Raw genomic sequence first — 24996 nt, forward strand, 5'->3', positions numbered from 1 at the left:
CAAATCAAGCATTTATTGTGGACCTGGGATTCCTAGGACTGCATTCTGATGAAGTTCATCAAAGGTAAGGAAACATTTATCATGTATTTTCTGGTTTCTGTTGAGTCCAACATGGCGGCTAATTTGGCTATTGTTCTGAGCTCCGTCTCAGATTGCATGGTTTATTTCTCCGTAAAGTTTTTTTGAAATCTGACACAGCGGTTGCATTAACCAGCATGGCTACCACAGCATTCTGCAGCGATATGCCATCCCATCTGGTTTGCGCTTAGTGGGACTACCATTTGTTTGTCAACAGGACAATGACCTAACTCAATTGACCACGACTCCATTTTGTTGCTTCCAGCCTACAAACAGAAACTAAAACAGCAAGCTCCCGCGCTCAGGTCTGTTCAACGCTGGTCGGACCAATCTGATTCCACGCTTCAAGACTGCTTCGATCACGTGGATTGGGATATGTTCCGCATTGCGTCCAACAACAACATTGACGAATACGCTGATTCGGTGAGCGAGTTCATTAGAAAGTGCATTGACGATGTCGTACCCACAGCAACGATTAAAACATTCCCAAACCAGAAACCGTGGACTGATGGCAGCATTCGCGTGAAACTGAAAGCGCGAACCACTGCTTTTAACCAGGGCAAGGTGAACGGAAACATGACCGAATACAAACAGTGTAGCTATTCCCTCCGCAAGGCAATCAAACAAGCTAAGTCCCAGTATAGAGACAAAGTAGAGTCGCAATTCAACAGCTCAGACACAAGAGGTATGTGGCAGGGTCTACAGTCAATCATGGATTACAAAAAGAAAACCAGCCCCGTCGCGGACCAGGATGTCTTGCTCCCAGACAGGCTAAATAACTTTTTTGCTCGCTTTGAGGACAATACAGCGCCACTGACACGGCCCGCTACCAAAACCTGCGGGCTCTCCTTCACTGCAACCGAGGTGAGTAAAACATTTAAACGTGTTAACCCTCGCAAGGCTGCAGGCCCATACGGCATTCCCAGCCGCGTCCTCAGAGCATGCGCAGACCAGCTGGCTGGTGTGTTGAAGGACATATTCAATCAATCCTTATCCCAGTCTGCTGTTACCACATGCTTCAAGAGGGCCACCATTGTTCCTGTTCCCAAGAAAGCTAAGGTAACTGAGCTAAACGACTACCGCCCCGTAGCACTCACTTCCGTCATCATGAAGTGCTTTGAGAGACTAGTCAAGGACCATATCACCTGACACCCTAGACCCACTCCAATTTGCTTACCGACCCAATAGGTCCACAGACGATGCAATCACAACCACACTGCACACTGCCCTAACCCATCTGGACAAGAGGAATACCTATGTGAGAATGCTGTTCATCGACTACAGCTCAGCATTTAACACCATAGTACCCTCCAAACTCGTCATCAAGCTTGAGACCCTGGGTCTCGACCCCGCCCTGTGCAACTGGGTCCTGGACTTCCTGACGGGCCGCCCCCAGGTGGTGAGGGTAGGTAACAACATCTCCACCCCGCTGATCCTCAACACTGGGGCCCCACAAGGGTGCGTTCTGAGCCCTCTCCTGTACTCCCTGTTCACCCACGACTGCGTGGCCATGCACGCCTCCAACTCAATCATCAAGTTTGCGGACGACACTACAGTGGTAGGCTTGATTACCAACAACGACGAGACGGCCTACAGGGAGGAGGTGAGGGCCCTCGGAGTGTGGTGTCAGGAAAATAACCTCACACTCAACGTCAACAAAACAAAGGAGATGATTGTGGACTTCAGGAAACAGCAGAGGGAGCACCCCCCTATCCACATCGACGGGACAGTAGTAGAGAAGGTGGACAGTTTTAAGTTCCTCGGTGTACACATCACGGACAAACTGAATTGGTCCACCCACACAGACAGCGTTGTGAAGAAGGCGCAGCAGCGCCTCTTCAACCTCAGGAGGCTGAAGAAATTTGGCTTGTCACCAAAAGCACTAACAAACTTCTACAGATGCACAATCGAGAGCATCCTGTCGAGCTGTATCACCGCCTGGTACGGCAACTGCTCCGCCCACAACCGTAAGGCTCTCCAGAGGGTAGTGAGGTCTGCACAACGCATCACCGGGGGCAAACTACCTGCCCTCCAGGACACCTACAGCACCCGATGTCACAGGAAGGCCATAAAGATCATCAAGGACAACAACCACCCGAGCCACTGCCTGTTCACCCCGCTATCATCCAGAAGGCGAGGTCAGTACAGGTGCATCAAAGCAGGGACCGAGAGACTGAAAAACTGCTTCTATCTCAAGGCCATCAGGCTGTTAAACAGCCACCACTAACATTTAGTGGCCGCTGCCAACATACTGACTCAACTCCAGCCACTTTAATAATGGGAATTGATGGAAATTATGTAAAAATGTATCACTAGCCACTTTAAACAATGCCACTTAATATAATGTTTACATACCCTACATTACTCATCTCATATGTATATGTATATACTGTACTGTATATCATCCACTGCATCTTGCCATCTTTATGTAATACATGTATCACTAGCCACTTTAAACTATGCCACTTTATGTTTACATACCCTACATTACACATCTCATATGTATAGACTGTACACTATACCATCTACTGCATCTTGCCTATGCCGTTCTGTACCATCACTCATTCATATATCTTTATGTACATATTCTTTATCCCTTTACACTTGTGTGTATAAGGTAGTAGTTGTGGAATTGTTAGGTTCGATTACTTGTTGGTTATTAATGCATTGTCGGAACTAGAAGCACAAGCATTTCGCTACACTCGCATTAACATCTGCTAACCATGTGTATGTGACAAATAAAATTTTATTTGATTTAAAACACACCTCCAGGCTGTGTAAGGGCTATTTGACCAAGAAGGAGAGCGATGGAGTGCTGCATCAGATGACTTGGCCTCCACAATCACCCGACCTCAACCCAATTGAGAGGATTTGGGATGAGTTGGTCCAAAGAGTGAAGGAAAAGCAGCCAACAAGTGCTAAGCATATGTGGGAACTCCTTCAAGTCGGTTCAGCATTCCAGCTGACCACCTCATGAAGCTTGTTGAGAAAATTAAAACGGTGGCTACATTGAAGAATCTCAAATATAAAATATATTTGTATTTGTTTAACACTTTTTTGGTTACTACATGATTCCATATGTGTTATTTCATTGTTTTGATGTCTTTGCTATTATTCTACAATGTAGAACATAGTAAAAATAAAGAAAAACCCTTGAATGAGAAGGTGTGTCCAAACTTTTGACTGGTACTGTATGTTTTCCAGAGTAGAGACCCATGCTAGCAACTGTAATTGAGTACTGGCAGTGTCTGCTGTGGTAGATGCAAGTTACCTGAAAAATATCTAATCTCTCAATGTTCATATATCAAAGTGCACCAAATTAATGCATTTAGCTGCTAAAATTCCTTTAGAAGGAAAATGCCCCCAGGACCCCCCTACTGGCTTTGGGTTAAGCCCTGAATGTCTCCAAATCCTAGAAATGCCCCTGATCAGTCACATTATGGAAATGAAGTGGCCAAGCGCCAGCAGTGTCCCCGTTAAACCGCAGTGCTGCGCGAGCAAGAGAAGAGTTGACCTGTGAATCGGTTCAGTCGGTAGATGGCGGTAACCCAGGAAACCTGATCTGTCAGGTTCAACAGAAGTCTGTCTCAGTTTGCATCATTCGCAAAGGAGGCAGCGTAGCCGAGCAGTTGAAGGACATCAAATGAAACACGGAAGTTTACAGCGAGTCCTTTTGAGTTTTGCGCGTAGCCTGTCTTCCGAGCCAGGAGACAGTGCGTTTTATTGAAAATCATGGAAGAAAAATCTAATTCGTTCTCTAGCAACAAAGAAGTGGAAAAAGCGGATGGGAATAATGTATTTCAGAGGCAAGACTCGATACAGAGGAAGAATATTGGGAGCCAGAACATGAAAGCAGGGGACCACGCGAACTCGGTGGGCTTCAAGGGTGAACAGGAGGAAGCCTTGGTCGGGTTCGACGATCTAGACGGGTCCGGGAACCGACATGGCTTTATGCAGAGGCAATTTGGAGCGATGATGCAGCCTGGCGTCAATAAGTTCTCCCTGCGAATGTTCGGCAGTCAGAAAGCCGTTGAGAAAGAGCAAGAAAGGGTCCAAACTGCGGGATACTGGATCATTCACCCCTATAGCGATTTTAGGTAAGGAGTGGAAAGTCACCTTCTCATCTTATTTTTTTACCATGCCATCCATTCATCCACACAGCCAGGTCCACAAGACACCACATCACTATGTCATCAGTGCGCGTAGGTTACGCCTCGTCCAATGTGTTGGCTAATCTTGCGTCGTTCTTGAGTCAATTATAGAGGCGTTGATTGTTTTACCTATCAAATTGTGATCGTATTCATATTTTCCATTGCGGCAATTGTCATTATTCTAATATGGAAGACAGAAATAGATGAGTCCATGATATGTCCTTGGAAAGAGGATGGTGAATGTCACGAGTTGAATACACAAATACGAATTGTTTTCCACATAACAGTAGTTCTTATTGCTGCATATGCGGATCTATAATAAGCGATGAAAGTAAGGTGAGAACATCAGGATTGTAAACATAGCCCATCCTGCAATGATGAAACGACGACGAGGATCCGTCAGGATAAGTGAGGATGGCCTCTGGATGGAAAATAGACATACGCGGTCAATTCTAGCAAGAAACGACAACAGAGAATAGGGAGAGAGAATAGATAAATAGTTATACATTGGTCATCCGCATAAAATAAAAAGAGAATACAAGGGAATGGGATGAATTCAAACACCAGGCATTTGAACAGTTAAAGGGATCTCGCTTGCAAAACCGTGAATAATGGACAGATATTTAACATGCACAACGCTTTGGCGTGCCATACACACCCATCAAACATAAATCCACGTTGAACTGCACAGAAACAACGCGATGGAATGTGTATATTTGTTTTTAGGGATATATTAACCTATTACAACAAGTTCCTCTTATGATACACTTAATTGCTTGCTTTGATTTTGTTAATTCAATTGGATAGAGTTTGAGATACGTGGTTAATGGGCTTGTGTAGGCATTGCTTTGTATTGTTTAAAGTGTCATCCTCATGCACAGTGTCTCTCTGACATTTCATTGACTGCATAGAAACGACCTAATATTGCGCATTGACAGAAATAACAGAATGAGACAGATTGAATGCTGTAAATTATTATTTGGGTGACTGTCAGTCAGTGGAATATTTGTTTGAGAGAATGAAACAAATTAAAATGATACACAGTATTCTGGAACATAATCTAGTCAAATGGAAGCATTCATAACCTGCCTCATCTGTTCAGTAACACCCCAGCTTTCTATTGTGTGTTGTATAAACATTGCAGTGGCATGTGAATATGGATGAATCTACACTCTGTCTAGACTACAGCATTTTTTTATTTATTTTTTCACCTTTACTTAACCAGGTAGGCCAGTTGAAAACAAGTTCTCATTTACAACTGCGACCTGGCCAAGATAAAGCAAAGCAGTGAGACAAAAACAACACAGAGTTACACATAAACAAACATACAATTAATAATACAAAATAAAAGAAAAATAGAAAAAACTATTTTCAGTGTGTGCAAATGTAGAAGAGTAGGGAGGTAGGAAATAAATAGGCCCTAGAGGCAAAAATAATTACAATTTAGCATTAATACTGGAGTGATAGATGTGCAAGTAGAGATACTGGGGTGCAAAAGAGCAAGAGGGTAAGTAATAATATGGGTATGAGGTTGTTGGGTGTGCTATTTACAGATTGGCTGTGTACAGGTACAGTGATCGGTAAGATGCTCAGACAGCTGTTGCTTAAAGTTAGAGAGGGAAATATAAGACTCAAGCTTCAGAAATGTTTGCAGTTCTTCCAGCCATTGGTAGCAGAGAACTGGAAGGAAAAGCAGCCAAAGTAAGTGTTGGCTTTGGGGATGACCAATGAAATATACCTGCTGGAGCGCGTGTTACGGGTGGGTGTTGCTATGGTGACCAGTGAACTGAGATAAGGCGGGGCTTTACCTAGCAAAGACTTATAGATGACCTGGAGCCAGTGGGTTTGGCGACGAATATGTAGTGAGGGCCAGCCAATGAGAGCATACAGGTCACAGTGGTGGGTGGTATATGGGGCTTTGGTGACAAAACGGATGGCACTGTGATAGACTACATCCAGTTTGCTGACTAGAGTGTTGGGGCTATTTTGTAAATGACATCGCCGATGTCAAGGATCGGTAGGATAGTCAGTTTTACGAGGGTATGTTTGGCAGCATGAGTGAAGGAGGCTTTGTTGCGAAATGGGAAGCCGATTCTAGATTTAATTTTGGATTGGAGATGCTTAATGTGAGTCTGGAAGGAGAGTTTACAGTCTAACCAGACACCTAGGTATTTGTAGTTGTCGACATATTCTAAGTCAGAACCGTCCAGAGTAATGATGCTAGTCGGGTGGGAGGATGCGGGCAGCAATCGGTTGAAGAGCATGCACTTAGTTTTACTAGCATTTAAAAGCAGTTGGAGGCCACGGAAGGAGTGTTGTATGGCGTTGAATCTTGTTTGGAGGTTTGTTAGCACAGTGTCCAAAAAAGGGCCAGATGTATACAGAATAGTGTCGTCTGCGTAGAGGTGGATCAGAGAATCACCAACAGCAAGAGCAACATCATTGATATATACAGAGAAAAGAGTCGGCACGAGAATTGAACCCTGTGGCACCCCCATAGAGACTGCCAGAGGTCCGGACAACAGGCCCTCAGATTTGACACACTGAACTCAGTCTGAGAAGTAGTTGGTGAATCAGGCGAGGCAATCATTTGAGAAGCCAATGCTATTGAGTCTACCGATAAGAATACGGTGATTGACAGAGTCGAAAGTCTTGGCCAGGTCGATGAAGACGGCTGCACAGTACTGTATTTTATCGATGGCGGTTATGATATCGTTTAAGATCTTGAGCATGGCTGAGGTGCACCCATAACCAGCTCGGAAACCAGATTGCATAGCGGAGAAGGTACGGTGGGATTCGAAATGGCCGGTTATATGCTTATTAACTTGGCTCTCGAAGATTTTAGAAAGACAGGGCAGGATGGATATAGGTCTATAACAGTTTGGGTCTAGAGTGTCTCCCCCTTTGAAGAGGTGGAAGACCGCGGCAGCTTTCCAATCTTTGGGGATCTCAGATGATACGAAAGAGAGGTTGAACAGGCTAGTAATAGGTGTTGCAACAATTTTGGCAGATCATTTTAGAAAGAGTGTGTCCAGATTGTCTAGCCCAGCTGATTTGTAGGGATCCAGATTTTACAGTCCTTTAGAACATCAGCTGTCTGGATTTGGGTGAAGGAGAAGCAGGGGGGGGTTCTGCAGGGGTTACTGAGATGTTGGCCAGGGTAGGGGTAGCCAGGTGGAAAGCGTGGCCAGCCGTGGAAAAATGCTTATTGAAATTCTCAATTATCGTGGATTTATTGGTGGTGACAGTGTTTCCTATCCTCAGTGCAGTGGGCAGCTGGGAGGAGGTGCTCTTATTCTCCATGGACTTCAGTGTCCCAAAACTTTTTGGATTTAGTGCTACAGGAAGCAAATTTCTGTTTGAAAAAGCTAGCCTTAGCTTTCCTAACTGACTAAGTATATTGGTTCCTGACTTCCCTGAAAAGTGGCATATCACAGGGGCTATTTGATGCTAATGCAGAACGCCACAGGATGTTTTTGTGCTGGTCAAGGGCAGTCAAGTCTGGGGTGAACCAAGGGCTATATCTGTTCTTAGTTCTACATTTTTGGAATGGGGCATGCTTATTTAAGATGGAGTGGAAAGCATTTTTGAAGAGAAACTATGCATCCTCTACTGACGGGATGAGGTCAATATCCTTCCAGGATACCCGGGCCAGCTCGGTTAGAAAGGCCTGCTCACTGAAGTGTTTTAGGAGGCGTTTGACAGTGATGTTGGGTGGTCGTTTGACCGCGGACCCAGTACGCACTCTGGCAATGAGGCAGTGATCGCTGAGATCCTGGTTGAAGACAGCAGAGGTGTATTTAGAGGGCTGGTTGGTCAGGATGATATCTAAGAGGGTGCCCACGGTTACGGGTTTAGGGTTGTACCTGGTAGGTTTCTTGATGATTTGTGTGAGATTGAGGGCATCTAGCTTAGATTGTAGGACTGCCGGGGTGTTAATCATGTCCCAGTTTAGGTCACCTAACAGTATGACATCTATGTAAATACGGGACACACTCTTTTCACGCCACTTCAATACAGCGACCCGAAGTGATTTTCGTAACAGGTTAGGAGAGCATTTTTGCTAACCCCTTTCCTAACCTTAATCTCAATCTCCTAACCTGCTATGTTATTTGTCCTAACCTGCAGCATAAGGCACTCTAGCCTGCTATGGAAGTCACTTCTTGTCATAGCTGTACCGAAGTGACTTGAGAGAGTGTTTCACATGTAAATACACCGGTATGACGTCTGGTCCCCAAAAAAGTGTCCATACCCAATAGGCTACGTTTTAGTTCACCGGTGTCCCCTGGTAGAGTTGAATGGATGGGAAGGTGACTTTCCGTCCCTGTTATAATAATCTAAAGTATTGACTTGACTTTAGCTCGTCACTATCCACGGTGCTGAAGTGCTACTCTGCGCCGTGGAGTCTGGAGATAGCCTCTGCTAGCCTACTACTACACACATAATGCTATTATCTATTATTCTTCTTCTTCTTAAACAAACACTGTCCACCGGTTTAGGATACACTTCACTTCTCATAGATATTGTATGTATAAAACTTTATGGATTAGTTTGGGAGGTATTTGGCTTGCTAAACACATTGCCTGCATTGAAAATATGGGAGTGGTGACAGTGCGTCTAGAACGTCTGCCTGTCAATAGAACAAAGGTGTGCCAGTATTAACTACTACTACATGAGTTTAATTTAGGCTATAGCAGACCCCAAAACAAGTATGTGATCTCCCTTTCTGTGATAATATACACAAAAGGCATATCTGGACCAATGTGGTGATATGCATGACTGCTTATTAATGACTATTACATAGATAACTAGATAACTGTCTCATCAATAGGATCATTTTAAATCATTTAAAAGATCCAGTCTGTAAATGTATAATTTAAAAAAAAAACTGTTAGACCTTGTTAGTGGGGCTTGCAAAGCAAGAGTCCCTGCTTTAAAGTGAAACTGACAGTGTTTTAACTACTTTGCAGATATGAAACAAACAGACAGTCATAATATCAGTCAAACATATCAAATATCCAGTTTATGCTACAAAACCAACTTTATAAGTGGTTTTACAAATAGGTTCTATTTGACTCAACATTCCTTGACGTACACTAAGGAAATGTTGACAGAATAGATGGATGCAGTTCAATGCATGATTAATATAATTCACCACTACATTTCTTGGTAGTTCAAAAAATATTGCTATCAGGTTGTAAATCACAGCTGGCCTGGTACATTGTTTGCTGCCTCCATTCGGGATGCAATATTTTAACAAAAACTGAAGATTGTAACTAAGGATGTCAATACAATCAAACTAGCAAGGGCACAAGTCAGTCATCACGTGGCTAATAGGCTAGCGTATCTATACTGAACACAAATATAAACGCAACATGGAAAGTGTTGGTCGCATGTTTCATGAGCTGAAAGAAAATATCCCAGAAATGTTCCATATGCACAAAAAGCTTATTTCTCTCAAATGTTGTGCACAAATTTGTTGACATCCCCGTTAGTGAGCATTTCTTGGCAAGCTGACTGCAGGGATATCCACCAGAGCTGTTGCCCGATAATTGAAGGTTAATTTCTCTACCATAAGCCACCTCCAATGTTGTTTTAGAGAATTTGGCAGTACGTCCAACCGGCCTCACAACTGCACCAGCTCAGGACCTCCACATCCGGCTTGGACGTACTGCTAAATTCTCTAAAACGACGTTGGAGGTGGCTTTATTTCTGTCTGAAATAAAGCCTTTTTGTGGGGAAAAACTCATTCTGATTGGCTGGGCCTGGCTACCCTTTGCCCTCCCAGGGCCACCCATGGCTGTGCCCTTGCCTAGTCATGTGAAATCCATAGATTAGGGCCTAATGAATTTATTTAAATTGACTGATTTCCTTATTTGAACTGTAACTCAGTACAATTTTAAATCTTTGAAATTGTTGCCTGTTGCGTTTATATTTTTGCTCAGTATATTTATGTAGCAAGCTAAAAACACAGATCCTAATGTTAGCTAGCTAGCCAGCTGCTAGGAGGATGTCATGTCATGTCATTTTTCGATGGCTATACACAGCTAGAGATGCAGGTGTAATTTATTTAGCTAGGAAGAACTTGAACGGCTGTTATCCAGTTAGCATCTCTTGTGTTGGCAAATTCACTCTGGCTATCTACTCCGATTTTAGAGCACTCTTGTCTGAGTGTTCCAGAGCGTCAAATAACTGATACATTTAAGAACGCGCAACACCGGCTAAATATGACCGGTGTCAGTAAACGTAGGCAAAAAAAGTAATAGTCACAAACACTTTAGATAACATGTAAACAGCTTAGCTAACCAGCTCTGCTAGGGCAAGTAAAATGGTCTCTCATTTTTGTCTGGAAGTAGCTAGCTATCTTTAGCCAGTTAGCTTGGGTGCTTGGTTGCAGGCAAGCTGCAGTAGGTTACAATACCCCGTCGTATATCAGTGTAATGATGACGGCCAACTAGCTGAAAAAAGTTTCAGAGAGTTTATATAATATTAATTCGTTAGATTTTAGCTCATCTTGCTCTGGCTAGCATTAGTTGTTGATCTTGTTGACGTGCATAACTGAGGGAGAGAGAGCCTACCTTTTCATGGTTGTTTGATCAATAGAACTGCAAAGTTCCCAAATGTAAGAGGACTCCCGTGGTATTGACAGATTTGCAGAAATCCATTTAGGTGTATTTTGTGGCTTTTGGCGAAAACATTCAAATGATCTAAATTCGCGCTGTTGCAACTGCCTGTAGAGATACAGTCCTGTTTAAAGTGAATGATGGCAGGCTTGTGTGGAAAATGGCTGGTTTGCATAAAGGCCTACTGTAGCTCTAGTTGTGTCACGTTCTGACCATAGTTCTTTTGTATTTTCTTTGTTTTAGTGTGGTCAGGGCGTGAGTTGGGTGGGTATTATCTATGTTTTGTGTTTCTGTGTTGGTTTTCTCGTTTGGCCTGATATGGTTCTCAGAGGCAGGTGTTAGTCATTGTCTCTGATTGGGAACCATATTTAGGTAGCCTGTTTTCTGTTGGGTTTTGGTGGGTGGTTATTTTCAGTCTTTGTGTGTCTGCACCAGACAGAACTGTTTTCGGTTATTTCTTTGTTATTTTGTTATTCAGTGTTCTGTTTTTGATGATTATTAAACATCATGAACACTTACCACGCTGCACCTTGGTCCTCACCTTCTTCCACCGATGACAGCCGTTACAGAACCACCCACCAAAAAAGGACCAAGCAGCGTGGTATCGGGCAGCAGCGATCTCAGGACTCCTGGACATGGGAGGAAATTCTGGACGGTAAGGGACCCTGGGTACAAGCTGGAGAATATCACCGCCCTCGTGAAGAGCTGGAGGCAGCTAAAGCCGAGAGGCGGTGGTATGAGGAGGCAGCACGAAAGCGCGGCTGGAAGCCAGAGAGGCAGCCCCAAAAATGTCTTGGGGGGGGGCACACGGGGAGTGTGGCTAAGCCAGGTAGGAGACCTGAGCCAACTCCCCGTGCTTACCTTGGAGAGAGAGGGACCGGGCAGGCACCATGTTATGCCGTGAGGCGCACGGTGTCCCCGGTGAGCAGGCATAGCCCAGTGCGGTACATAGCAGCGCCTAGTATCGGCCGGGCTAGAGTGGGCATCGAGCCAGGTGCCATGAAGCCGGCTCAACGCATCTGGTCTCCAGTGCGTCTCCTCGGGCCGGGGTACATGGCACCAGCCCTACGCATGGTGTCCCCGGTTCGCCAGCACAGCCCAGTGCGGCCTATTCCACCTCGCCGCACTGGCTTGGCTACGGGGAGCATTCAGCCAGGTAGGGTTGGGCAGGTTCGGTGCTCCAGACCTGCAGTGCTCCCCCACAGCCCGGTCCTTCCGGTGCCTCCTCCTAACACCAAGCCTCCTGTAGGTCTCCCCAGCCTGGTGGGTCCTGTGGCAGCCCCACGCACCAGGCTGTCTCTCCGTCTCCTCCCTACAGGTGCGCCCATCTGTCCAGCGCCGCCTGAGCTGCCCGTCTGTCCAGCGCTGCCTGAGCTGCCCGTCTGTCCAGCGCCGCCTGAGCTGCCCGTCTGTCCAGCGCCAGTACATAAAATGCTGTCAGTTCCACTTTAAATATTTGACATACTGCTCTTACATCGTTTAAGCTAAAAACGCTGTTCACACGTTAAAATGTGTAGTCTGGTCTGGATTAAGTTTCTTACATTAATTTTATACTTTTTAAACTATTTGTAACGATCGTCTGTGGTAGTAGAAGGATCGGACCAAAGCGCAGCGTGGTAAGTGTTCATGATGAAGTATTTTAATTAACTCAGAACACTAAACAAAACAATAAACGAAGTGAACAAACGAAACAGTACCGTGTGGCGAACAAACACTGACACGGAAGACAAACACCCACAAACCAAAAGACAAAACAGGCTACCTAAATATGGTTCCCAATCAGAGACAATGACAAACACCTGCCTCTGATTGAGAACCATATCAGGCCAAACGACAAACCCAACATAGAAATACAAAACATAGATAACCCACCCAACTCACGCCCTGACCACATTAAAACAAAGAAAATACAAAAGAACTATGGTCAGAACGTGACACTATTAAGCTTTTTGACCTTCTTTTTGTCCTCCATCCACGTTCATGGGATTGCTTCAGCATTCTAAATGTCCTTGTCACGGCCGTCAAAGGAAGTGAACCAAGGTGCAGCGTGGTCAGCGTACATTTTCCTTTTAATTAAAAAAATGTTGCCAACAAAATAACAAACGAAAGAAACAACCGTGAAGCTTAAGGGCTATAGTGCCACAAACAAAGACAACTACCCACAATGAAAGGAGGGAAAAAGGGCTACCTAAGTATGGTTCCCAATCAGAGACAACGATAGACAGCTGTCCCTGATTGAGAACCATACCCGGCCAAAACATAGAACCACAAAATCATAGAATACAAAACATAGAATGCCTACCCCAAATCACACTCTCTAAGGTCAGGGCGTGACAGTCCTATTGTTACTTCATCACTCCCAACATTCTATTCTATTCACTGTGAACAATGTAACTTTGACACAAATCAGCTACTTTGACCATTTTCCCATGAACTTAGACAAAAACTTAGTGTATGAACTCTTCCTCTATTTATTTGCTACTAAAAATATCTGAACCAAAATATCTTATACTGATCAAATGATGCAGGTATTTTACTAACCGCATCAACACATTTTTTCCCAACCTTTTCCAAACAACTGAAAATTTGACAACTTTTGCAGCACTTTAGACAAAAACATAGAGGGTATGACATCTTGGTCTACGTTTCTACTGTTCAAATCTGGAATCAGAAGATAATTATCTTCTTCCAATCAAAAGTTACAGCTGTTTGTTGGAGTTTAGAGTGATGAAAGTAACTATATACATTTGCAAACCTTTGCATGAAATAACCCACAAACAGTAACTCTAGAACCGTTCAAGCTAGAGACACTTAACCAACTTTCACGTGTCAGGCTATCCTATCCACTGCCACAAACATACTTCTAATGAGCTGAAGCGAGTCACAAATGTTTTCTTCATGTATAATAACCATCTAATTTTATACCAATATTGTTTTCCACCAAGATCATTGAATGGACACCTTGAATCCCTGTTTCAATGTCCACAAAGTGTCACCTCCCTCGTCACATGAAAGGGGTTCAGCAGTTCACTTTATGGCCTCGTTCATGATACCTTCCATTGGGCTCTACATCACAGAGAGTGATGTGTTATCTTGTCCCTGTGCCAATGTAAAGAGAGATTACAATTACCATGCTAGAGCAGAGCTGGCTGGCTGGCTCTTCCTTCTTGGTCCCATAGAATTGTATGGCTATTCTACACCAATGCTGTAGGCCTACTCTGTATTGCTGGCTTCAATGCATAATTGTTCCGTATGGCTATTCTATACCTGGCTACTCTGTTTAAAATAAGGGAGGTTTGTGGTTCTATAGCCTATATAATATTTTGGTTCTTTGGCCACATTCTAAGAACCGTTTATTTTGTTTATGTTACATCCAGGGCCATAAAATGATTTCCACAGCACAGACTTGTTCTGTATGGCTGTTCTTCACCTTTGCTGTATTCTGGCCTCAGTACATAACTCTAAGGCTATTGTATAACTGGCTTTGCTTCATTCTGCAGCGAGTGCTGCTGGTTTGGACATGCAAGGTGCTCTTGTTGTTTGGCTCAAATCCTCCTTTCTGTAGATGCTTCAAAGTTTCAGGGACTTTGTCTTTGTTGATATTCAACTTCTCTGCTGTGTTCCCAGAATTACTGTACACTCTTAGAAAAAAGGGTTCCAAAGGGGTTATTTGGCTGTCCCCATATGAGAACTTGTACTCTTTCTTTTTGGTTCTAGGTACTCTTTTGGGTTCCATGTAAAACCCTCTGTGGAAAGGGTTTTAGATAGAAGCCAAAATGGTTCTACCTGGAAGAGAATTTTTTAGTTTTTACATTTTTTTATTTCAACTTTATTTAACTAGGTCAGCTAGTTGAAAACAAGTTCTCATTTACAACTGCGACCTGGCCAAGATAAAGCAAAGCAGTGTGACACATGGAATAAACAAGCGTACAGTCAATAACACAATAGAAAAAAAAGAAAGTCTAAATACAGTGTGTGCAAATGGCGTGAGGAGGTAAGGCAATACATAGGCCATAGTAGCGAAGTAATTACAATTTAGCAAATTAACACTGGAGTGATAGATGAGCAGGTGGTGATGTGCAAGTACAAATACGGGTGTGCAAAAGAGCAGCAAAGTATGTCACGTTCCTGACCTGTTTTCTGTTGTTTTGTATGTGTTTAGTTGGTCAGGACGTGAGCTGGGTGGGAATTCTATGTTGTGTGTCTAGTTTGTCTGTTTCTATGTCCAGCCTAATATGGTTCTCAATCAGAGGCAGATGGTAATCGTTGTCCCTGATTGAGAATCATATATAGGAGGCTTGTTTTGTGTTGGGGTTTTGTGGGTGTTTGTTTCCTGTCTCTGTGTTTGTGTTCTGCACCAGATAGGTCTGTATCGGTTTTCACGTTTGTTATTTTGTAAGTTGTTTGTAGTGTTCACTTGATCTTTTAATTAAACATGTTGAGCACTGGCTACGCTGCACTTTGGTCCTCTCCTTCACCTATGGAAGAAAGCCGTTACAGAAACACCCACCAAACCCGGACCAAGCAGCGTAGCAACGGGGAGCAGCAGCGGCCCAGTACACTGGACACAGGAGGAATGGTCTTGGGAGATCATGGACGGAAAAGGACCCTGGGGAAGGGTTGGAGAGAATCGCCGCTCTCGGGAGAAGGAGGCAGCCACAGCCCAGGAGCGGTGGATTGAGGAGGCAGCACGTAAGAGAGGCTGGAAGCCCGAGAGGCTCACCCAAAAATTTCTTGGGGGGGGGGGGGGGCTAAAGGGGAGTGTGGCGAAGCCGGGTTGGATACCTGAGCCAACTCCCCGGGCTTACCGTGGAGTGAGAGGGCGTCGTGCTGGTCAGACACCGTGTTATGCGGTGGAGCGCACGGTGTCCCCAGTACGCGTGCTTAGCCCAGTGCGGGCTATTCCACCTTGCCGCACTGGTAGGGCTAGGTTGGGCATCGAGCCGGGTGCCATGAAGTACATGGCACCAGCCTTACAGGTGGTGTCCCCGGTTCGCCTGCATAGCCCAGTGCGGGCTATTCCACCTCGCCGCACTGGCAGGGCTACGGGGACCATTCAACCTGGTAAGGTTGGGGAGGCTCGGTGCTCAAGAGCGCGTGTCCTCCTTCACGGTCCGGTATATCCGGCGCCACCTTCCCGCCCCAGCCCAGTACCACCAGTGCCTACACCACGCACCAGGCTTCCAGTGCATCTCCAGAGCCCTGTTCCTCCTCCACGCACTCTCCCTATGGTGCGTGTCTCCAGCCCAGTGCCTCCAGTTCCGGCACCACGCACCAAGCCTCCTGTGCGTCTCCAGAGCCCTGTACGCACTGTTCCTTCTCCCCGCACTCGCCCTGAGGTGCGTGCCCTCAGCCCGGTACCTCCAGTTCCGGTACCACGCACCAGGCCTATAGTGCGCCTCGAGAGTCCAGTGTGCCCTGTTCCTGCTCCCCGCACTCGCCCTGAGGTGCGTGCCCTCAGCCCGGTACCTCCAGTTCCGGCACCACGCATCAGGCCTATAGTGCGTCTCAGCCGGCCAGAGTCTGCCGTCTGCCCAGCGGTGCCTGAACTGCCCGTCTGCCCAGCGGCGCCTGAACTGCCCGTCTGCCCAACGCCGTCTGAACTGTCCGTCTGCTCAACGCCGTCTGAACTGTCCGTCTGCTCAACACCGTCTGAACTGTCCGTCTGCTCAACGCCGTCAGAGCTGGCCGTCTGCCAAGCGCCATCGGAGCCATACGTCTCCCCAGCGCCATCTGAGCCATACGTCTCCCCAGCGCCATCTGAGCCATCCGTCTCCCCAGCGCCGTCTGAGCCATCCGTCTCCCCAGCGCCGTCTGAGCCATCCGTCTCCCCAGCGCCGTCAGAGCCATCCGTCTGTCCCGAGCCGTTAGAGCCGCCCGTCTGTCCCGAGCCGTCAGAGCCGTTCGTCAGTCAGGAGCCGCTAGAGCCATTCGTCAGTCAGGATCTGCCAGGGCCGCCAACCAGGCAGGATCTGCCAGAGCCGCCAACCAGGCAGGATCTGCCAGAGCCGCCAACCAGACAGGATCTGCCAGAGCCACCAACCAGACAGGATCTGCCAGAGCCACCAACCAGACAGGATCTGCCGAAGCCGTCAGTCAGACATGAGCGTCCAGAGCCGTCAGCCAGTCATGAGCTGCCCTACAGTCATGAGCTGCCCTACAGTCATGAGCTGCCCTACAGTCATGAGCTGCCCTACAGTCATGAGCTGCCCTACAGTCATGAGCTGCCACTCAGTCATGAGCTGCCACTCAGTCATGAGCTGCCACTCAGTCCGGAGCTGCCACTCAGTCCGGAGCTGCCACTCAGTCCGGAGCTGCCACTCAGTCCGGAGCTGCCATTAGTCCGGAGCTGCCCCTCTGTCCTGAGCTGCCCCTCTGTCCTGAGCTACCCCTCTGTCCTGAGCTACCCCTCTGTCCTGAGCTACCCCTCTGTCCTGAGCTACCTCTCTGTCCTGAGCTAACTCCAAAATCATGTGGGGGCCTTGGGGAGGATTCTTAGGCTAAGGTCGTGGGCGAGGGTCGCCACTCAAAGGACGCTAAGGAGGGGGACAAAGACAGTGGTGGAGTGGTGTCCTCGTCCACCGCCGGAGCCGCCACCGCGGACAGATGCCCACCCAGACCCTCCCCTTGAGTTTTAGGGGTGCGCCCGGAGTTCGCACCTTGAGGGGGGGGTTCTGTCACGTTCCTGACCTGTTTTCTGTTGTTTTGTATGTGTTTAGTTGGTCAGGACGTGAGCTGGGTGGGAATTCTATGTTGTGTGTCTAGTTTGTCTGTTTCTATGTCCAGCCTAATATGGTTCTCAATCAGAGGCAGATGGTAATCGTTGTCCCTGATTGAGAATCATATATAGGAGGCTTGTTTTGTGTTGGGGTTTTGTGGGTGTTTGTTTCCTGTCTCTGTGTTTGTGTTCTGCACCAGATAGGTCTGTATCGGTTTTCACGTTTGTTATTTTGTAAGTTGTTTGTAGTGTTCACTTGATCTTTTAATTAAACATGTTGAGCACTGGCTACGCTGCACTTTGGTCCTCTCCTTCACCTATGGAAGAAAGCCGTTACAAAGTAAATAAAAACAATATGGGGATGAGGTAGGTAGATTGGGTGGGCTATTAGATCAGATCAGATGGGCTATGTACAGCTGCAGCGATCGGTTAGCTGCTCAGATAGCTGATGTTTAAAGTTAGTGAGGGAAAAATAAGTCTCCAGCTTCAGCAATTTTTGCAATTAGTTCTAGTCATTGGCAGCAGAAAACTGGAAGGAAAGGCGGCCAAAGGTTGTGTTGGCTTTGGGGATGACCAGTGAGATACACCTGCTGGAGAGCGTGCTACGGGTGGGTGTTGTTATCATGACCAGTGAGCTGAGATAAGGCGGAGCTTTACCAAGCATAGACTTATAGATGACCTGGAGCCAGTGGGTCTGGCGACGAATATGTAGCGAGGGCCAGCCGCATACAGGTCGCAGTGGTGGGTGGTATAAGGGGCTTTGGTGACAAAACGGATTTCACTGTGATTGAATGCATCCAGTTTGCTGGGTAGAGTTTTCTCCTATGGGGAAAGCCGAATAACCCTTTTAGGTTGTAGCACCATGGCTGTTACATAATTTTGAAATTTCATCGGATGGACTTCCTAATACCACTGTAAATGGGTTTCCATAGGTTTTTATTATTGAAAACAACTATTTGACTGTTGTATTTAGTTAATTTATAAAGCTTTGACAAATAGAAAATACATAAATGAGCACCATGTGCTTAAAACCTTGTTGTTGCAGTCATATTTGGTTGATGCTATCACCTTTCTGGCATTGAAATACCAAGGAGCAACCATGCGACTATATAACAACTGTCCATCCATGAATGACAGACCTCACCATTCATGGGTGCTTTGTATGGTTTCAAAAAGCTTCTGCAACTCAATCTTCTAACATATCCTTAGTACAGAGGCTGCTTAAAGTTTAATGGCTGGTTAGTAATATTCATTATTTATAGATTTCAGAAAGGGTTCGTGCTTGGCCTGGTGTAGCCTTGGAGAAGAAGCTTTTGCCTTCCATGAAACTCTTTCTTTCTTGGGGCTCTATTAGCATGATTAGCATGACCATGTTCAGATAGTATGACATTGCTGCATGGCCTTCTTGTACTCTTTCTTTCTTGGGGCTCTTTTAGCATGACCATGTTCAGATAGTATGACATTGCTGCATGGCCTTCTTGTACTATCAGTTGATATTTACCAAAATATGAGGGACATTGAATGAAAGACAATATGACTTTGTAATAAGTGAAATCATCAGTAACCACATACTGTAAGTCTCAAAACAGCATTTACAGTACTAGTTTAGTGCTTGTGTAACACCACTGCAGTACCTTTGTTGAAGACACTTGAAATGGGTCATAATCACAATATTTGATCAAATTAAAATGTGAAATTCCAATATGATGAGCACAGCAGAATGTAATCAAACCCAAATATCTTCAGATTCCAACAACAACACCAAAGCAAAGCGTCTTTTTAGAGACGTGCGACTATGTTGTGCATTATTGATTTTGAAGTGGTTGTGTCCAGCTTCTCTTTCTTCCTCTTCAGATCAAAGAGGTGTTCTAACAGTCTAACGAAGGACATTGTGAAGAAAAGTGTATTTTTTTTCAAATCTATGGATCCATCAGAAATGGCACCTTAGCTATTCAATATACAATATAGTGCACTACTTTTGATCATAGCCCTTATGGGTTCCCTCTTCAAAAGTAGTGCACTGTATAGTAAATAGGGTGCCATTTCAGATGCAACCAGTATCTCACTTTTTACCAAATCCATGCCCTCTGGTGCTCCCTAATTAGCAGTGCTGCTCTCTGCTGTGTTTTTATACCTACATTTGCTACAGTACAATACAGAGCAATGCCCTCAATTCCACAGTCGCTGCACAATCATTGGATTCAATGTAGAACAAACACTAGATGTCTTCACGGGTCTAGTTGGACCCGATATACCCGAGATCCCAATCAGGCCCAGTCGGCTGCAGGTCTGAAATTCGAACTTGTCACTTGGGTCCGGTCTTGTTTGTTTGTCAACGACGGTAACTACAGCTGAGAGCATGCGAATGGACCCCACCACGGCTTTGGGTAGTCTACAACAGTGGTTCACAAACTTTTTATAGTCCGTAGCCCCTTCAAACATTCAACCTCCAGCTGCGTATCCCCTGTGGGCAGCAGAGTCAGCGCACTCTCAAATGTTTTTTTTTGCCATCATTGTAAGCCTGCCACACACACACACTATATGATACATTTATTAAACATAAGAATGAGTGTGGGTTTTTGTCACAACCCGGCTCGTGGGAAGTGACAAAGAGCTCTTATAGGACCAGGGCACAAATAATAATATAATAATATAATAATTTTGCTCTTTACTTAGCCATCTTACACAAAGCCTTATTTGTTCATCAAAAATTGTGAATAACTCACCACAGGTCAATGAGAAGGGTGTGCTTGAAAGGATGCACATAACTCTGCAATGTTGGGTTGTATTGGAGAATGTCAGTCTTAAATCATTTTCCACACACAGTATGTGCCTGTATTTAGTTTATCTCCTATCTCCTAATATTGGTTGTGCTAGAGAATTTAAAACCTTTTTTGTAAAAACATAGTATATGGGATTCATTTTAAGAAATGTAGCTTAATTAATTTGATTCATATTATGGTGTTTCGAAAAACGAAACCCTCAGGAAAATATGGCGCTGTACAACGCGACCGGTCGGGAGTAGGCTACTAAGAGCAAAATAATCCTAACATTTCCACACCCGAATTGTAGGCTAACCTTTACCCAAATGGAGATTCAGTGAAAATAAAAATCTAGTCACCATGCTTGTCTTAGAGCAGTGCAAAACGGTGCTGAAATAGTTGACTACACGCGGGTAGGCTATTGCTTCAAATCCTATTATAACAATTGGATGACTTTGGGTGTTCCAGTAAGCAACAATTTTTTGCCTTCATTAGCCTACTTTATTCTGAAAAATGAATCTGTCACTTTGCCAAGCCTACAAGCAAAGATGAACTGGTGAAGGCCATCAAGACGTTTTGGCTTGAGAAACTGAAGATACAACAATGCAACAAATTCATTGATCATCTCAGCAAGGTTTTACCCGTGGTCGTGGAGTTGGTGGGAAATGCGACTAAAATGTAGTTTAAATAAACATCTGCATTTTCAAAGTCTTTTTCTCTCTTTATTTTATTAACGGAAGCATAAAGATGTTAAGGAACAGATACTGTACAGTATACTGAATGCTTTATCCGACATTTTGCAGTTGCATGAGCTTTATAGTTAGAAATGTAAAACTTTGGAGTACTTAACATCGAATACATTGCAAATTGTGGGGATTTTCACACCCACAGTAGCTGGGCTATGAAGAGTCTATTGTCCTGCTAATAGTCCATCATTTTGTATTCCAATGTATTGAATGAATGTATTAATTACAATCATTTACCATTCTCATTCTCTGAGTGGAAACGTTATTAAAAAAATAAAAAAATAAAATCGTATTTATTGAATATTCGAAACATACAATATACTTGCAGTGAAGCCACTCAACAACTACATCATACCAGTCATCCAACAGATTCCCATTCAGAGTGACACACAGAAGCATCCAGGGTCGATGCCCTGGTCAAGGGCACGTTGACCGATCTACCACCAGTTCCCCAATAGCTGTCCCTCAACCCCAGGAATAAAAATAAAATAAAAAATACAATTACTTCCATTCCCCATTCCCCAAGAACCCAAGAACCCTCCAATGCACCAACGACCAAGAGAATGAACTAAAGAGAAAAAAGGAAAAGACAGAAGAAAACAGAAAACAACAATGCAAAAAAATAATAAAGCAAAATAATACGTTTAAAACAAAGGACATCAAGGACAACTAAAATCATAACAGCAATGCCAACTGTATATGTCTGTGTGCATGTCTGGCACTATTACATGTATGTGTGTGTTCTTGTATGTGTTTATTTGAATGAGAATGTGTATATATGCATGTGTACAAACACCTGCACGGGATCAGCCTCAGGCAAACCGGCATTAGTTATAAAAACACTGCCACTTAGTGTCATTCAAATGTACTTTTTATTATGTTTTATTTTGACATTTTTTTAATTTTTATTTATCTTTGACCATCATTCTATCTCCCACACAGCAACTCCACTCCCACTTGTCTCCAATTCCACATTCCAACTCTCAGCTTCCCTCAGCCCATCCCATCTATCTCTGCTGGCCACCCATTTCGGGTTTCTACACAACACATATCTTTCAACTATGCTGTGATGTTTAACGTACAATTTCAATCTATCTAATCGAATACAATCCACAGATTGCGAGTTCAAGATAAATACTTTTACTAAGAGTATTAGTATATTAGTAATTGACTGACCCGGTCTCTCCAGATCTCCTAACTACTATTTCTACAGTCAATTTTTCATCAATTCTATGCATTTTCAGCCATTCCTGAACCTGAGACCAGAAAGAGGCTACCTGAGGGCAATACCAAAAAAAATGGTCTATTGATTCTGTATCCTCACAACAAAATCTGCAGAGCTTCGATGATTTTATGCCCCAAATATTCAACATTTTGTTGGTGGCAATAATTCTATATAATAATTTTAGCTGAAAAGCATGATTTCTAATCCTCTAATGTTGTTATTGGATCTGATTTTAATACCTAGCATTTCGATGGCCATAACGAATAGATATGGTGACAGCGGACACCCTTGTTTAACTCCTCTTGACAATTCAAAACTCACTGAGAAGTAGCCATTATTTACTATTTTACACCTGGGGTTGCTATACATTATTTTTACCCATTTTATAAGAGAATTACCGAAATTGAAAAAATCCAGGCATTTATAAATAAAATCCTGTCTTACTTTATCAAATGCCTTTTCAAAATCCGCTATAAATACCATTCCTAGCATCTTATATGTTTCATGATGTTCTATTATTTCTAGTAGTTGTCGTATATTATCTCCAATGTATCGTCCATGTAAAAAATCTGTCTGATCAGGATGAACTGAGTATCTGACAGACTACCATTTCTATAGGAGTAGTTAAAACAATCTAACAATGGAGCTTTTAGTATAGCAAAAAATACTTGATATACCTCTACCGGTATGCCATCAAGCCCTGGGGTTTTTCGAGACTGAAAGGATTTAATAGCCTCAACGTTCTACCTCTGTAATTTGGCCTTCGCACTGATCTTTCTGTACATTTGTTAATTTTCCATTTTTTATATTATTTGGAAAGAATTCCTAACCATAATCGTCATTCAGTGGGAAAGGATGAGACAGAAAAGAGAACATCTGCCTAAAATAATTAGCTTCCTCTTTTAAAATATTATTTGGAGAATCATAGATGACTCCGTCTTCAGTAACGAGTTTCTGCAAAAAAAAATTGTTAGCATTCCTGTATTGGAGATTCAGGAAGAATTTGTGCTTTTTTCTCCATATTCCATCCAGTCCATATTCCATCCATCCAGTTCCTCAAGTTCTTTATGTTTTTCCTCTAACTTATTTTGTATCTCTGTAGTATCGTTTTTATTGCTATCTACCTGTACCAGTAGTTCATGGAATACCCTTGTTAGTCCTGCCTCTTAAGCCAGAAGCTGGAAATGTTGTTTGCAGAGTTCACAATCTCATTTTAAAGTCTTTGTTTAAAAAATTACGATATTTTGGAGATTATTTTGTTTTCAAATAACCGAAAGTGAGTGGTTGTAATCTGAATAAAGGGAAAAAAGCCATTCTTGAAAATTGGGTGAGACAATAGGCCCTTTTCATTTTGTCTGGCTTGCCATTCCAAATAAAATTGGATATTTTTTGCTCATATAATTTAAACAGGTCGCTAGGTGTAGGCAAAACCATAAGCAAATATGTAAACTGACATGACTAAAGAGTTAATCAGGGCAATTTTTCCACAAATAGACAGGTATCTTCATCAAGGACACGTTGTTTGCAGAGTCCAGAAACAGGAGGTGTAGTTCCAGAGCTCACAGGTGTGCCTGGGATGGATTGTGACTCCATCTCGTTCCTCGCCCTCTTCAACGTGTCATTCTCCGCCTGACTCTCCGCCAATGACGTGACTCTACGCCAATAATTACATTTAGAGGATTGGAGGATTCTAAATTAATATCTAAGGGGCATTTTTCATTCAGGCAAATCTGGTCTGTGAGAATATCTAAGGGGCTTTTATATAATTATAATGCAGGGTTAATAATAATAAATAATCAAAATTGCTTTGTAAATAAGGATGCATTATGAAAGGAAAATGACATGCGCAAGAGACGGTGGTAATATTTTTCCCTTTTAGAAACTATAATACATGCCATCCAGGTCAGGATAACCAATAATATACACAACGCGCTAAACGTGACTCTGGTTTTTCAAGTTTTCATAGGTCTAGGTCTATATTTTCCTGGTGTTTTTTTTTAACAAACATTGCTTATTTTAGTTAAATGCTCTTCACAGAGACCGTGCTTATTTGAGACCGAAACTAGTGATCAATTGTAGAATTGTGACTTTTTAGAATCGCTTCTATTTTCAGTCCATTAAAGTTTGGCTATGTCACTTGATTACTACTGTACCTTTTGTATCTACCTTTCCAATTACTTTTAGAGTTTGAGATTTACAAATGTACGCTTTTCATGTCATTTTTCGTTAGGGCAAATCTGGTCTGTCAGAATGTCTAAGAGGCTTTTATTTAATTATAATGCAAGGTTAATAATAATAATCGTTGGATAACAGATCAGCTCTGGGAACTCATTAAGAGGAGGCTTCTATCTTCAATATGCTTTAAATGCTTTATAATCCAAATGTTTAAAGTGCGTGTGGGCGACGGTGCAGTTTGAGGTCATGACCTCAAACTGAACAAAATGGTGCAGTTTGAGGTCATGAGGCGGACAGTCAAAACATTTCTTTATTAAAGACTATCATAAAAATGTTGATGCGTGTTTATTTTGATCCAAAGCCATGAATGAGTGAGTCACTCAGCTTTATGTACAGTAGGTGCCAAGGCTATATGACTGCGCCATCAACTTGATTATTTAGGAGACATCACTTGCTGCTTATATTCAGTCAACACATATATCTTAAGAATATCATGGAATATAATTGAACATTTTCAT

General features: G+C 43.7%; 1 protein-coding gene across 1 annotated transcript in view; it reads left to right on the top strand.

Annotated features, from left to right (window-relative positions):
- Positions 1-3620: 3620 nt before the first annotated feature.
- LOC139543486 (potassium/sodium hyperpolarization-activated cyclic nucleotide-gated channel 1-like) overlaps positions 3621-24996 on the top strand; it is a 202446-nt gene continuing 181070 nt past the window's right edge. Inside the window, exon 1 of the mRNA XM_071349592.1 lies at positions 3621-4175. Within this exon, the coding sequence (XP_071205693.1) occupies positions 3811-4175 (365 nt within the window). The 5' untranslated portion in view covers positions 3621-3810. The remainder of the gene's footprint in view (positions 4176-24996) is intronic.

This window comes from Salvelinus alpinus, chromosome 18 (assembly GCF_045679555.1).
Source record: "Salvelinus alpinus chromosome 18, SLU_Salpinus.1, whole genome shotgun sequence".
Taxonomy (NCBI): Eukaryota; Metazoa; Chordata; class Actinopteri; order Salmoniformes; family Salmonidae; genus Salvelinus; species Salvelinus alpinus.